General features: G+C 38.4%; 1 protein-coding gene and 1 pseudogene across 1 annotated transcript; both read left to right on the top strand.

Annotated features, from left to right (window-relative positions):
- Window positions 1–411: 411 nt before the first annotated feature.
- Window positions 412–4,132, top strand: LOC103704530 (sec-independent protein translocase protein TATA, chloroplastic pseudogene; annotated as a pseudogene).
- A 2,692-nt stretch (window positions 4,133–6,824) lies between these two features.
- Window positions 6,825–13,909, top strand: LOC103704531 (transcription factor UNE12-like). The gene is made up of 7 exons (XM_008787863.6): window positions 6,825–7,311; window positions 7,503–7,601; window positions 8,400–8,519; window positions 9,023–9,088; window positions 9,757–9,822; window positions 11,101–11,175; window positions 13,260–13,909. Exons 1-7 carry the CDS (start codon window positions 7,036–7,038, stop codon window positions 13,488–13,490), a joined length of 933 nt encoding a protein of 310 aa, XP_008786085.4. The 5' UTR covers window positions 6,825–7,035; the 3' UTR covers window positions 13,491–13,909.
- Window positions 13,910–15,232: the final 1,323 nt, after the last annotated feature.

Below are 15,232 nucleotides of genomic sequence, written 5' to 3'. Positions count from 1 at the left end.
TAATAGAAATTATACATAACTTTTCCAGAAAAGTGAATGGCCAACCAAATATAAGCACTTTAAAAATTTGTCACTTTATCATGATCAACTAAATATGCCAAAAATACTTTTCTAAGTATCCTCTTCCAAAAAAATTATTTTTCAAAAATTATATACTCAGGAGGAAAAATGCTTTCCGCGAACCAAATGAGCCCTACCGGTTTTCTCCCTTTCCTTCCGTATCTGTATCCCACGGGCATTTTTACTGTACATGTGGAAAATAATAATATTCCAGTTTGCAATATCTCCAGATAAACGATCGTTTTATTTCCCGGTCCTACGGGGGCATCTCGACCGTCCCATCACCAGATAAACGGTTCAGATCACACTGGCACTGGATTCCTATCCACCCAGCTTCATATGCTATCAAAATAGAAGGAAAAAAAAATATCTTAGAAACGTGGGCGGAGGGGGAGTTGGCTGGGAAGAGAGAGATGGAGATAGCTCGTTGTTCTACGTCTCTAATGGCGTCACGGCTTCCGGCGAGGCTCCCCTCCCCGCCCTACGCCTCTCTGGCCGCCTACAACTCCGTCTTCTTCGCCAATGGCGGACGGGTCCTGGCCAGGACGAGGCTCTCCCTGGCCTCCGGCCGGCGGCGAAGGGGGGGCAGTGGTGGCGGCGGGTGCCGTTGCCTCTTCGGTCTCGGCGTCCCCGAGCTCGTCGTGATAGCCGGCGTCGCCGCGCTGGTCTTCGGCCCCAAGAAGCTCCCCGAGATCGGCCGGAGCATCGGAGAGACCGCGAAGAGCTTCCAACAGGTCCGATTATTTGGCTTAGTTTCTGATTCTTGTTCTAAAAATGTGATATTTCGGGCTTTTCATCGTGTTGTGGATACGTAGAATCCGATGCTTAGTAATCGAGAATAGTGAACTAGTAATTCGGTGGAATTATGAAGAATTCCCTCAGCAAGACCCGTATTTGAAGTTCTGGAGATTCCAGGCTAGGTGTAGTTAATCTCAACCTTACTCTCTCTCTCTCTTTGTATTTCCCTGCACCTCATCTTGCCTTGGCCCATTTGGCTCCAATCAGATTATTATGTTTGGTACCAAAACTGGATAAAAGAAATGGTAGATCCTATATCTATTTTTCTGAGAAAGAAGGTAGAACAAATGCCACTTTTGGGGATATATATTTTGCTGGATTACTGAATGCAGAAATACCTTTACTTGTATTGTACTAATATTATATTAATTATATTATATAATTAATATTAATTATATTAATATTATATTAATACAATATAAATATATTAATATATTGAATAATAATATATTTAATATATCAATAATTAATTAATAAATATTACTTATTAATAATAATTAGCAAATATTTAATATATATTTATTTAATATATTGGTACTAGTTTACAAAGGATTATTTTAAGGTTGAGATCCAAATGGAAGAGGTTCTCAAAACAACGGTCGATCGAACTTTAGTCCTTAAATTTGACTATATATAGATGGCAAAGTTTTGTCATTTAAGATTATTATTAGAAAAAATATAATGGCATAACATATATAAAACAAATATATCAATAACTTCCTTGGATCAATATAAAATATTGTCAAAAAGACTCGTAGATTTCCTGTTATATGTAGTTTGAACTTTTAAATATACAATTTCCTTGAAGGATACGTTTCATGCTTATGGTTCCAAAACTGGATGAAGACACGAGAAGAAGCTCTCCTCTTAGAACTGAATGACAATGCCAAAGCTTGTGCATGTTAGTGGTATTTCCGTGTCTTTCAAATTAGTGCTGTTCTAATTACAGACATTAGCTGACAAATCCCTGTGGCTTTCTTAAAGATTTAGAAGTCTTTGAGTTGGAGAAAGATTTACATACAATGCAGGCTTTTATCATTAGCATCCGTTTGATTCCAGAGACCTAGATAATGTGATGGAATGTCGATGTGATTATATCCCCATGCAAGACATATTACCAAGTACTTTTGGCTTGCTCTTTCTACTAATTCTGTGATGGCAGATGACATGAAGGTCAAGCCTTTGAAATGGTCTGGAACCTTGACCATTTGCAGGAATTACAAAGACTAGATGCTGAACAATTTATTCATCTCGTAGATGCTCTTGAATGATAGTTAGATAAACCTGATAGTGGGAGATAAGAGTTTATGAAAGAAGGTGGATTAATTTTAATTTTACTTGTTAAGCAATTTTCTTAAATTTCTTGCAGATGATGTTACAAGGGACCCAATGAGGTGTGGGTCAAAGAGAAAAGGGAGGGAGACCCACCCTCACTAGAATTACCTAGGGTCCAATACTCCAGAATATCTGGTTGTTAGGCAGAGGTGTATGATTATTGGGACAAGTTCCCATTCATGGGTCAAAGGCACTTAATAGTCGTTCAGTTATATTAAATTTGGCATGATTGCAGGTTTTTTCAGGGGAAAAAGTTGAATGTCAACTTATTTTCTGGCATTTGATGAAGGTTTTAAGAATAGTTTCCATTGATTTAAAACTCCCATGTTAGATTCATATATGAATTCTATATGTAAGCATATACTTATGCAAGGTGTTGACTTTTGCTGATGGAATAAAATGCCCAAACTTTTTATCCGGAGCTGTGGAATCACAGAGGCTGCTCAAGAAAGATTGTTAAAATTATGATGTTTTGTGTGGAAACTATGCTATGAGAATGTGAGGTCGCTTGGAGGTTCAACTTGATGCTGCTGTTTTCGCAACTGTTCCCCCTGTATCTCGTGTTTCCAATAGTTTTATGTTTCATTGACTTTTCTTTAGTCAACATGAAAAGGCTAAATTCTTTGTCAAAGCAAAATATCCTTTAATAGAACTTTCATCGATGTCCTTAGATTTTTTTCCACCACAGGAACCATCACTATATGAAATGTGCCCCTTGCTATTGCCCACCATTCAGTACTGGGACATTGCTGGCTTTCGGTTTTTCTTCTAGAACATTCTTCAATCCTCCTTGTTTCCTTCAAAGGCAAATTGGTGGATCTCCACTAGGAATTGTAGCTTCCACATTTGTTTCCATTTTGCCAAAATACCAAAATAGTCTACATAAACCATGATTCTAGTGTATTTGGATCTTATCTTTATGTCGGATTCATCAAGTTTTCCATCTCTCCTCTACCAGTTCATCATCCTGTGTAGACTAGCTTTCTAAATGTTCTATCCTTCTATTGCTCTGTTGGTCTAGTATTCACTACTTGTTATTATTGAGACATCATCTTTGAGTTTTGAGCTTCAAATTTCTTCCTCTCATATTGACTGTGACCAACACTATAAAGACAACAAATACTAGCACGCCTTATTTCCATTTATTTTCTCTGGGCTTTATAAAAATTGTTTCTGCTCTTCATAATTTGCTTAAGAGTTCATTTTCTTTGGTGATCTTTTTGCACAATTGGTTGGCTGCGAAACCAAGTTATTCACATTTCTCTTCATTGTATGAAGGCCATTACGCTTCCTGATACTGTTGACTAGAATTCCTACTTATTTACATATATTTTCCCTGACTTCATATGCAATCTATTAGAAATATATTTATCTGAGTGGGCTTTTTTCCTGATAAAAGGTCCTGTATGTAAGTACAGGATCTCTCAATGCAGTCTCAACTCTCTCCAGTCTTTGCCTCGCTGACCTTCATGTCTTGTATTCGTATTCAGGCTGCTAGAGTTTGAAACCGAGTTAAAAAAGGATGACGAAGATGCTACTAAACCCACTCCTCCAGCTGAGAGTCCCCAGGTTGTTAGCAGCGAAGATGAGAAAGAAGAAATGGAAGCTTCGGGCTCGGGCACCAAAAAGAGCTCATGAATTGGGACCATGATCCATCAGCTGCCAAAGGTTGCTTCAATGTTGTATCAGCAGGTTGTATTAAGTTGCTTTCTTCAAAAAAAAAAAAAAAAAAAAAAAAATCCTCATGCAGCAGATATGGAGTTGTTTATAAGTGAAGAACCAAGTTTCTTGTAGTTGCTGACATTATGCATGGAGGTTCTTATTTTGCACATCAAAGATGTGGTGCCATCTTGCTGGTGTATCTTGTAATGAATCAGTCAGCAATTATAACAGTATCAGACCTGTTTGCAATAGAAAATACTCTAAAGATTTCTCAGGATCTCCAGAGTTCAGCTTCATTCCTAAAAGTGAGAGAATAATTAAACCTGCTCATGTGATTGTGAAGTTTTGAAACACATGTAAATTTTTTTTTCCAGAGATAAGCAATGCCATTTGTTGCAATCAAATGGGCCATTGGATGGAAGATACAGATTAATTAATAGTTGGTTTAATCTATAGAGCTGTTGAGTGTCCACAGAACTGCATATGATCGAAGGTGGAGACTGACCTCTAGTTTCAGTGGTTTATACTGTTGTATAAAGGGAACAGGAGAACATTTTCCTTGCTCTTCATCTGTCCACTCGGCAGTGTTTCTCTTTCTTCCTCTTCCACTCATGCTCCTTTAACTTTTGAGGTTTCCATTATTCAATAGCAGAAAAGAAAAACTTTTTAATGGGTGGAGATTAATGAAAGCACCGGTTTCTATTTTACCCTCTTAATCATGAATGGTAGAGTGACTTAGAGCAAAACGTGCTTCCATGAAATCCTGAACGCTTACCGTATGCCAAAGCGCTGCATGCATCGAATGTAGTAGCTTCGCAAGCATGGTTTGGGGGATGTAGAACCAGATCTTCCAATGCCGGCTTTATGAACACGTTAGTTTTGAGTGCACAGCAAGAGCATGGACAGATGGGGTGAATCTTACATCTAATAAAAGATTTTTTTTTTTAGTCAAAACATATTTCATTTCATATACCTCTAGCGTGAGTATAACTAGATATATCAAAAGAAAGTAAACAAAATAAAGAGTGTAGGATGCAATCTAAGCTAGTTTAGAAGACCTCTCAGTATGCCGGGCAACATAAGATGCGACCCAGTCTACTGCACTGTTCGTCTCTCGGTATACATGAGCAATTTGACAGGAGGTCAGCTCCCGCACCAAACTACGAGTGTCCCATATCAGAGGGTGGCCATCCTCATACGTGTCCACTTCTCGTATCCAATCAATCACCGTGAAACAATCATCCTCGAGGATAAGCCTATCGGCCTCCAGCACCTGTCTCGCATACAAAACGCCCTCCTAAGTTGCCTGCAACTCCGTTCCCACAGCCGTCATGCCAGGTATGCTCCGCCCTCCAGCAGCAATAAAACTGTCTTCATGGTCCCTGATCACAAAATCCACACCTCCAGAGGCGCTATCCTCCACCATGCCACCATCGAAATTCATCTTAAGATAATCAGGAGGTGGGGGTACCCAAGAGAAGTAACTGGACGATAAAAGATTTCTTTTTAAGTAGTCATGTACACAAGGGAAAACATGGAACTATAGAAGGTTTCTTTTTCAATATCCATGTGATCTGATATGCTCCTGCTTTTGGACAATGTGCTTCCACAGCTTATCTCTGTTAAAGGAGTCGTTTGCAGAAAGGGGAACGGGGAAAGTATGGTCAATAGGAAACTTGAAGCATGCCCTGTATTTGGTTTGAGATTTCAAACAAAAATGTTAGGAATGTAGTTTTTTCATAAAAAGAAAGTTTCTATATTTTATTAAAAAAAAGAGCCACTTTTCTATGGTCAGAAATTGTAATTTTTTTTTTCTAAAAATGCTTTTAAACCACCATAATTTTTTAATAGCTATTTTTAATAATTAATCCTAAATTATTAAAAATTGCCATAATGTTAAGAAGTTACAGTAATTTTGTAGTAATTTTAATATAAATATATATTAATAATTATTAAAATTAATATAATTTTAAAAGGTTGTCTGATTACAAAAAATTGTTGGAACTCTAAAAACTCAATTCAAAAACTATTTTTAATATCTCTTTTAATTTTAAAATATTTTTTAAAATATTTAAAAAATATTTTAAATAATTATTTTTTTGTTGTTTTTTTACTAAGAGCATAATAGATATTTTATACAATTTTTTAGAAAAAATAGATGTTCAACCAAACCTAAATTATTTTGAAAAGTATATTTTTTATATTATTTTTTCATCGTCACCCAAATATGCAAAAACTACTTTTATAGGTATTATATGCTCAGACATCAACTTTGTAGAAAAAAATTCTAGTGAAATAAAAATTTTTCTGCGAGCAAAATAAGTCCCAAAAAAATAAGAAAAGGAACACCATAAATAAGGCCTTGTTTCTTTGCATTAAGAAGATATAAAGGAAGAATATTTTAAACAAAGAACTTGCCTTTAATATTAACCTCCTAAAGCCTATAGGAATTTGAGCATAAAATACATGTATACTTTAGTAATTTCTAATTTAAATTTAGTACCAAATTTCTAAAAAAAATTTAGGTATGTCCGGTGGGAGGCGATTCAACTTTAGAATGAGAATGAAAACAAGCCACTTTCATTTCAATTGTTTGTTTGCAATTTGGAAAGAGTCTCATTTTAGTTTTTATTTTACAGAAGAACGAAAATGTTCCAATATTTCAAAATCAAATTCTGACTTTCTTTCAGAAATCAAATTCGATTGCAATACTGATTTTAATTAAGAATCAGATACGTGAGAAAAAAAAATGTTCATTCTGATTCCTGTTTCAACCAATTCCGTTTCAACCGGAACCAAATGCCGTCCGCTCGTCCGGGACTCAATCCGTTTAAAATAATAATAATAATAATAATAATAATAATAATAATAAATAAATAAATAAATAAATTACAAAAAGAAAAAGAAAACCCCGCCTTTTAGATTCTTCTTTGGCTCTTTCCGTTCCTCGGCCTATAAATTTCTCCTTCCCCCTTCACCGCCTCTCCTCTTTTATACGCTCCCACCTTTCCCCGCTATACCCCATTGCCCGCAAAAGCTTGCTTGCTCTTTCTCTCCACCGACGCTTCCCTCTTCTCTCGCTCCCAAAACTCCTATACCTTGCATGCACTTTGAGCTCTCCGGAGACCATCCCGCCTTCTTCTTGCTGGTAGAAACGCCCGCTTCTCGAGATTCGGCGCCATGGCGAACGCACCGCCGCCGCCACCGGACGGCATAGGGGACGACTTCTTTGAGCAGATCTTCTCGATGCCGCCGCCCTACACCGGGGGGGACGGCAGCGGCGGTGGCGGCCTCGCTGGAGGAGGCGAGGGAGGTATGCCCGCGGGGATCGTACTCCCTCGCGGGGACGGCTCCGTCGCCGGCGGGCCGGCGGGGTTCCCGCTGGGGCTCAGCTTGGAGCGGGGCTCCGGCAGTGGCAAAAGGTTCCGGGACGAATCGGCGGCCAAAGCGGTGCCGGTGAGCAGATGCTTTTTCTTTCCGTTGGTTTACCCTTTTACCCCCACCTTTTCTTCCTAATGGCGCGCGCGTCCAGTTCTGAGGCCGCCTTTCCCGGGAAATAAGAGGATGTCTTCGTCTTTTGCGTTGTGGGGGGGGGGGGGGTGGTAATTTGGACCTTTGGAGCTTACTGACTCTTGGCTGTTGGGCAGGAGAGGGATCCGGTGCAGTTAGCGGGATTGTTTCCTCCGGGGTTCGGTCACCTCCAGTCTCATCAAATCCGGCCTAATCCTCCAGCTCCTCCTCCTCAGGTCCGTAACTTTCTAAAAAAACTCGGTAAATCGGTAATTTGTTATCCTTGTCTTAATCGGCATTTAAAATTGTTGGAGGTCCTGCCACCTGGAACTCAAAAGGCAGCCTTGCTCAATTTCCCATTTTGATTGCGAAACAGAGCGGCAGGTGGTCATAGGATTGCTTTTTGTCGTTTCAATGTTGTTTGGAGTTGCATGCGTTGGAAAAAAAAAGGAGTTTTCATTTGTCTGACACTGTTTTTCTGATTTGTCTTACCTATGTAGGCAAGAAACAGATGCAATCACACGGCTCCTCAAGTTTGTGCTTTTTTGCAAATTTCTATTTTTGAATTTTGTTTTTGTGCTGGTGACTTAGAGATGAATTACTTCAAGTTAAGAGCTTGATCTAAAATTAGTGCCCAGGACCGAGAAAGTCAATAGGCTGCTAATAGTGCCAAATCGAGTTTGACAGCCACAACCAATTCAGCAGCATGAGAAATAAAACACTTTGGTCTAGAAATGTCATACAACCAGTGCAAAACTGCCAAATGATGTAGGGACTTAAACAATTTGAGATTGTTTATTAATTTTGGATTTCTCAGGACTATTTTCTTTGATATCACTTACATAGAAAGAAAGCAGGAACATGTTTACCACTCGCCTAACATGAAGAGAGCAGCATATCTGCTTCTATCACGTCTCCTGTGGTGCATACCATTTGGGGCCTTGAATGTTTCTTTGATATCTGATGTTATCGGAGGAATTGACATATCTTACCATATTTTTTTTTATTAACTTCTGTCATTTCTTTCTGTCTAGACTTTTCATGGGCAAGTGAAGCAAGGCGGGGTTGCTGCAGGGCCACAACCACCAGCCCCACGACCAAAGGTGCGGGCACGGCGGGGTCAAGCCACCGATCCTCATAGTATCGCTGAGAGGGTAATGTCTGACGCTTTCATTAAAGCATGTAATGTACTATTTGTGGGTCTAGCATGAAAGTATTCTCTCTATAGATAATTATAATGCTCGTGGCTTGCTGCCAAAGTAAATTCAAATTTAGAAAGCTTTGTTATGTGAAGGTATATGTATCTGACAAGGGCCATCAAGATTGCTTTCAATGCCAAGAAAAATTGCTTTTTAAGGATTTCTATCACATGTTATTTTCATTAATTACTAATTTGTTATTTGTCTTTTCGGCACTTACATAATTTTTATCTTGCATATTCATCATTCCTTCGTCTGCTTCATTTGAGTGTTATTTAGCTGTTTTCCTGATATTTGCTAAAAACATCATAAGGTGATCCACAAAATTTGTTGCTTTATTTAATGCTATGCCACATCCAGGTTTACAGAGCTTGCTTTACAGACCAGATTCCAAATTTCCAGTTATCCTAATGTATGGACAGCGGCATTTCTAACATCAATTTTTTTCCTGAGTGCAGCTACGCAGAGAAAGAATAGCAGAAAGGATGAGGACTTTGCAGGAGTTGGTTCCAAACACCAATAAGGTCAGCATACGATTTATGTTGTGAATCAAAGTGTACATATGCATGCATATTAAACAATTCAAAATCTATAATCTGAGCATTTAGTTATTTTCTTGTGAATATTTTTTTTGAAAATGCATCTTCTTAAAAATCACAAGTTCTTAACCTTTTTTAATGCTTTATTTTGGGTTGGTTCCATGGCTTAAGACTATGTTTTGTCTGAAACCATAGCCCAGCTTGAGACTCCTATATTGGGTGAGTTGAATTCCAAAAGCTTTTGAAGAAAAAATATTTTACGACTAGAGACAACCATTAGTCTAGTTCTTTATCTCTGTGCATTTTTCACTGATATTGTCTTGGGTGATGCATGAGTTCTCAAGAGCTATAAGACCTCAGATCTAAATGACATGGTATAGTGATCCAGGTCCTCTTATATAGGTTATCTTAGATTTCTGAACTACCTAAGTTTTCTTAGATGACATGCTCATTTCGTTACTACTTTAGAATAATAAGAGCAATTATTTGACTTAGAGTTGACTTCTGTTTCTCTTCTCTCTCTTTCTCTGACTCTCTCTCTCTCGCCCCGCACCCCCCCCTTCTTTATAAATTTTTTAGAACAGCTTGTTTGGCAGTGACTAAGAGAGCACTTCTCATAACTCCATATTAATAGGCTTTGCTTTTCTGTGCAGACAGACAGAGCAGCCATGCTTGATGAAATCTTAGATTATGTGAAGTTTTTGAGACTTCAAGTGAAGGTATGCTATTTCTATCTTGCATTAGCGAGCACTCTTATATTACTTTTTTAGAAGCAACAATCATACGCATGTCTAAAAGAGCACTGCATATTTGCTAATTTATTATTATTTTTCCTTGTGTTGGTTACAGCTTGATTACTTTTTTCCCTAAAACCATGGATGTTGAGCAACTTTGGCCAATTACATTTATTATTTTTATTATCACAATAATTTTGATCCAGTCTCCCTGTTTACTTGTTTTAGAATGCCTTTATACTTGTATCTGTTAGCATTGATTGCAATCTCTTGCATAAGATGGTATTCTTTATTGAGTTGCTAGTTTTGAAGGACTGTAAAGAGGATGTATGTTTATGCCATTCCACTTGCTTAATAGTTGACCTACTCAGTAGCAGACCTAGGAGCACTAAAATGGTGCTGATGTTGAAGCAAGATTTCTGAATTCATAAACTATATTAGCTAATCTCTAGGAACCTTCTGCTTCTTGCAGGCCCAGCTGGAATTGCTTGTAGCAAACTATGATTACCCTATAGTTTCATTCAAAGAACTAACTATTTAAGCAAATTTTGTTGTGCTATAGTTTCATTTCAGACAAGAATTACGTATTTCAACACTACACCTGCCTTATATTGATGCTCTCCTGAACTGTCACCATTTAACCTCACAAGTGAGCCATACAAGTCTGACATAATTGTCATGTTGCTGGCACATGACATACTAATTTTATAATTGCATTGGTAGCATTATGCTGCAGGAAACTGATCATTTTAGACTGTCACCAGCATTACAAACAAGCAGCTTTCAAACGTTAGTGTGTCATCTCCTCATCAATTCCACTAATTGAATTAGCTATCAACTAAAATAACATAAATTTTATCGAGCAGTACTGATTTAAGTTGAAGTAGCACCGAGGCTTTTAGGGCTGGTTTGGAAGAAGTACCAAAGTCAGGTAGCAGGTGGCATAACCCTATGATGTGGAATCCTCTCTGGATTATATCTACCTTAAGAGCTGCTCTTGATCCAGCAAGTTGCAGGATGAGTTCCTTCATTTTATAAGATTGTTTTTTTCTTACTCTATATTTCAAAAAGGGTCATGCAAGTTGCACAGAATAATGCTCTTGTGAAGTGCTAGATCTGATGATAATCTTTTGTAGAAAAGTTTACCACTAGCAAATTATTTTTTGACTTGCTATTTTTTTTTTTTTTTGTCTGATTCATTGATTTCCTATTACCTTTTCTCTTAAACACAGTTTCAAATATAGTTCATCTGCTGAATGACAGGTTTTAAGCATGAGTAGGCTGGGTGGTGCTGGTGCCGTGGCACAGCTGGTAGCTGATATCCCACTATCAGTTGAGGTAATGTGTTAGAAAACGAGGGAATACCAGTTTTAGCACCTTGCATGGATCCAATATTTTTGAACTACTTTATGCATGTAATCTTCCTTTATTCATGGGATAAGGCCTGTTAGTCATGTTATCTGTGAGTACTTTTCCTTAAATTTTCATTGTGTAAAATTCATATGTTTTAAGAATGTATGTCTGAAATTCTCTTGTTTTACTGATTAATGCATTGTATTTGATATTTGTTCGCTACATGCATATTTCGGTGTCTGTATTTTATATTAATGAAGTACATCTGTTCATGCATGCTAAGATAAATGGAGCACAAGAGTGCTTGTAAGCACATATATTAACCAATTTTTACTTTATGAGTATATTCATATTTGTGCTTGGTGCAAATAAACCATTCATTTTTGTTCAGATTCATGTGTATGATCATCGTTAATTTTTTGGCAATGATGATAAAGTCCGTAACTAAGTAGCCTTTCTGAATTATTGGGGTTTGGCTCTACCAGTCATTCACCATCCATTCTTGTTAAATGATCTATCATTTTAATCCCTTGTTTTTTTACTTTATTTATCCAGAAGTTCATCATAATTTTCATCATGTTATCTCGTTACTCTTACATTCTTTCTCACATATTTAATTGTTTTAACTTGTGGGTACTGTTTGTTGCACAAGATTATGAAACCAATCTCAATCACTTCTCCCTCGCTTCATTTGCAATAGATGCAATTGCTGTACTTATTTTCAGTAGGTGCAATTTTTATGCTTCCTCTAACACTCATTTTTAACATTAGTTTTCCAAGTTTTAACATGCATTCAATGCCACATACTCAACACTTTGGTGCCCAGCTTATGTGCTTGGAATCTCTTCTTTTTCATATTTTCCAATCCAAACAAAGAGTTGTTCCTGTTGTCGTCTATTTAAATCCCCTTATTCCTCAAACATGTTGAATGCCTGCTTGAGTCTTGAAGTTATGTAGCAATTGCACAACATTTATCACCTCTCCACTCGTAATTATTGCTCCATTTTCCTGATCTCTTGTTCTGTGCGATCTCTTCAGTCTTTGTTATAATTGATCCAAGAGAGTGGAGATTTGAGCATGGATGTCTCTTGCATTAAAGACTATGATCTCATTTTCTGTTATATATTGACTGAAATTGTGTACATTAATTTCAAAACCCTAAAGCTTTCGATCATAACGCCAATTAAGAATCCAGCACTGTTCTTGTATTGGAAACTCAGTTATCTTGTCCAAGCTACTTCAAACAATTGATATCGATCCATAGTATGCATTCTAGATGCACTTTTGGTACATGGATTCAGTCTCATGAAGTATGAAAGACCTACCAGAACCTGGAAAACCAGTTGGTTATAGCATGATTTCTATGCAGTTTAACTTCATGGAATCCGAGAATCATCTGTTCAAGGTTGCTTTAGACATGGACTAGGTTGAGACAGGGAAAAGCTATGCTCAGCACAAGGATTTGTGTTCATATTCAAGGCACAATCAGAAATTAAGTACATACAAAAGCATGATTTCTCCAACTTTTGCTTCAGTGCACGCCAAATTAGCTCCTAGCTTTTTATCAATTATCGCACACTTTTATTAAATTTCTTATCTCTAGATTTTTCCTTCTGTTGCTTAGGTAAAGTACTTTTCATGGCTAACTTTTAGGGCGTATAGCCTGATAGGTTTTGAGAGGTGGTTGTCTTTTGTTGATCTTTGTCTCTGTCACTCTTTTCTATGGCTTTATAGTGGCTCATGAGTTATTCTATGATAGTTGGTGATGTTTTGGACACCACTTGTATTCTTATTAGCAAGCACCAAAACAATTTGCAATCATTTGATGTTTTTCTTTTCTTTTCTCCTCGTCTACCTGAATAGGTCGACAGTTGTTTATTATATTTGCTTCTATGAACACATTCAAGATGGCATGTCATGCATCATGGTCGTTCTTTTCTTTGTTTGCAGTAGTCACATTATGTTGTCTATAACTATGTACATGTGTATGTGAATGGTCTTTTTTTGTGTATGTGCATCCCAGTATGATGCGATGTACCTGACAGTCTTCCTCATTCAATTGTCATTAGGGGGAGGCAAGTGAGAGTGGGAGCAACCAGCAGGTGTGGGAGAAGTGGTCAACGGATGGCACAGAAAGGCAAGTAGCAAAGCTCATGGAAGAAGACATCAGAGCGGCAATGCAACTCCTCCAGTCCAAAGCCCTCTGCATGATGCCAATCTCACTTGCCATGGCAATCTATGACACGCACGACCAGCCTGAAGGCCACGCCGTTAAGCCTGAACCCAACACCCCTTCATAGACTACTAAGACCATCATCTATAGAACCCATGAACGGCTACTACATCCTGCCCCTATACATATGTATGAAGCTTCCACGGCCCAATTTCTTCAGTAGTACTTCTGGGAGGACCTGAAAGATCTCCCTAGCTGGACGAGTACCAAATGTCACTTTCTCACCTCCCCCTCTTCTTTTGTCAAAGGTGCTGTGATTGGAAGGAAATGGCAAGCAAAGAGTCTTCCCATGTCTACAAATCTTCCATTTTTTTTGAGTGGGAGGAAGGCATTGCTAAAGGTCATGCCCGCTCTTATTTTGTCTTGTGGGGGTTGTGCTGCACTAACCATACACTTTGTGGTGGGGACTCCTTTTTTTTCTTTTAAATGTAGGGCATATTGGGACTGATCAAAAATGGATGGATGGTTTTATATATTCATACACAAGTTTCATTGAAATGGAAAGAAAGATGGAAGGGGATAAATAATGATGATGACGCTGCTGCTACAGCTGCTCATTCTTTTAAAAGTGATATTGGGGAGTTGAGTCGTGGGTGGCAGATCATGCACTCAATTTTGCTTGTTAGTGGAGCCTGTCTTTTTTGTGGTTTGTTCTTTTAATTTTCTCAGGTCATTGGATGGATAGAGACCGTTGCCAAAAGTTTAAGCCTGTTCCTCTTAGTGGTCCTTTTATCGATCCCATCATGCTTTGTATCTGAGATCAGCTCAGCGGGCTAGCCGGAGGGGGTTTCGCATTTCAAACTTTTTTTTTTTTTTTTGGTACATCAATGCCTCACACAGGTATAGGTGGTGACCAAAGATATTTTTTTAGACACACAGGTACACGCAGCGACCAAAGAGTCAGAAAGTAAAAAAGACTGTAGAGGAGAGCAATAAGAAGATGTTGCTCGACGCCGTGTCACACAGAGAGAGAGAGAGAGAGAGAGAGATGACCTTCCTGTTGAATGCCAGTACTGCTGAAGCCATAGGGTTGGCTGAGGAAAAGTTGCAAAGGGGTCGTACACAACGTGGGATGGTGGGTTGGTAGGCGCGTCTTCTCCATTTCAGCTGCAAGCTCAAGTGGCTGTTGCGATTGGTGTGGTTCCCACCACTATGGCTGACCTACGCCACCGCCAGCGACCGGTAAACTATCCACCGAGCCGAATGAACCGCTCAAGAGATGGCAATTGAGAATGGTAGAAAAATATAACCAGCAAGGGAAAAGGAAGTCTTTGAAGGCAATGATGCAGGCTAGGTTTGCTGTGAAGTGGAAATCAACTTTCAACTTTGTGCCCCTGCGATATATAGAGGACTTTGATATTTGGAAAGAACATCTTGTGTTAAATTGTTCTCCAAATATTTGGCTAATAAGGAGCCACGTCCAATCTCAAAGTCTGCAAGGTGTGTTAGAGCTAGATCTTTTAGGTGGAAACTTATTTTTCACTTGGCAGAGGACTGGAAAACTGCTGTTTAAAGGCAGTCTTTTACCTAAAAAAAAAAAGGGTGCATAGTCAAGTGACTTGATTGTTTTGAAAGCCAAGAAAAAGAAAGGGGAGCTAAAACGGAAGATATGACAAAGGACAGTATTATGATTCAGTGTATCAATTGGAAACCTCACCAAGGCCTTAGGGCTTGCCTATGAAGCTGTTTCTGTGGATTAATATATCAATATATGTAAATTTCTATGTGCATACGTGCATGCAAGTGTGTGCATGTAAAAGTTAGGACGAGCCACCTCAACCCATCTAAATCAGAGAGCCTAGTCCCCTA

The sequence above is a fragment of the Phoenix dactylifera genome, chromosome 9 (assembly GCF_051530095.1).
Source record: "Phoenix dactylifera cultivar Ajwa chromosome 9, Ajwa_hap1_PhDact_Kaust_v1.1, whole genome shotgun sequence".
NCBI lineage: Eukaryota > Viridiplantae > Streptophyta > Magnoliopsida > Arecales > Arecaceae > Phoenix > Phoenix dactylifera.
Note: the sequence above shows the minus strand (reverse complement) of the source record. Positions and strands in the feature narration are given on the sequence as shown.

What these genes read in the sequence shown, in the direction of transcription:
- LOC103704531 (XM_008787863.6), top strand. Translation starts at nt 7,036, where the DNA reads ATGGCGAACGCACCGCCGCCGCCACCGGACGGCATAGGGGACGACTTC. An exon ending in CTCCAGCTCCTCCTCCTCAG is followed by an intron (nt 7,602 to 8,399) that starts GTCCGTAACTTT and finishes CTTTCTGTCTAG; the next exon opens with ACTTTTCATGGGCAAGTGAA. An exon ending in ATATCCCACTATCAGTTGAG is followed by an intron (nt 11,176 to 13,259) that starts GTAATGTGTTAG and finishes AATTGTCATTAG; the next exon opens with GGGGAGGCAAGTGAGAGTGG.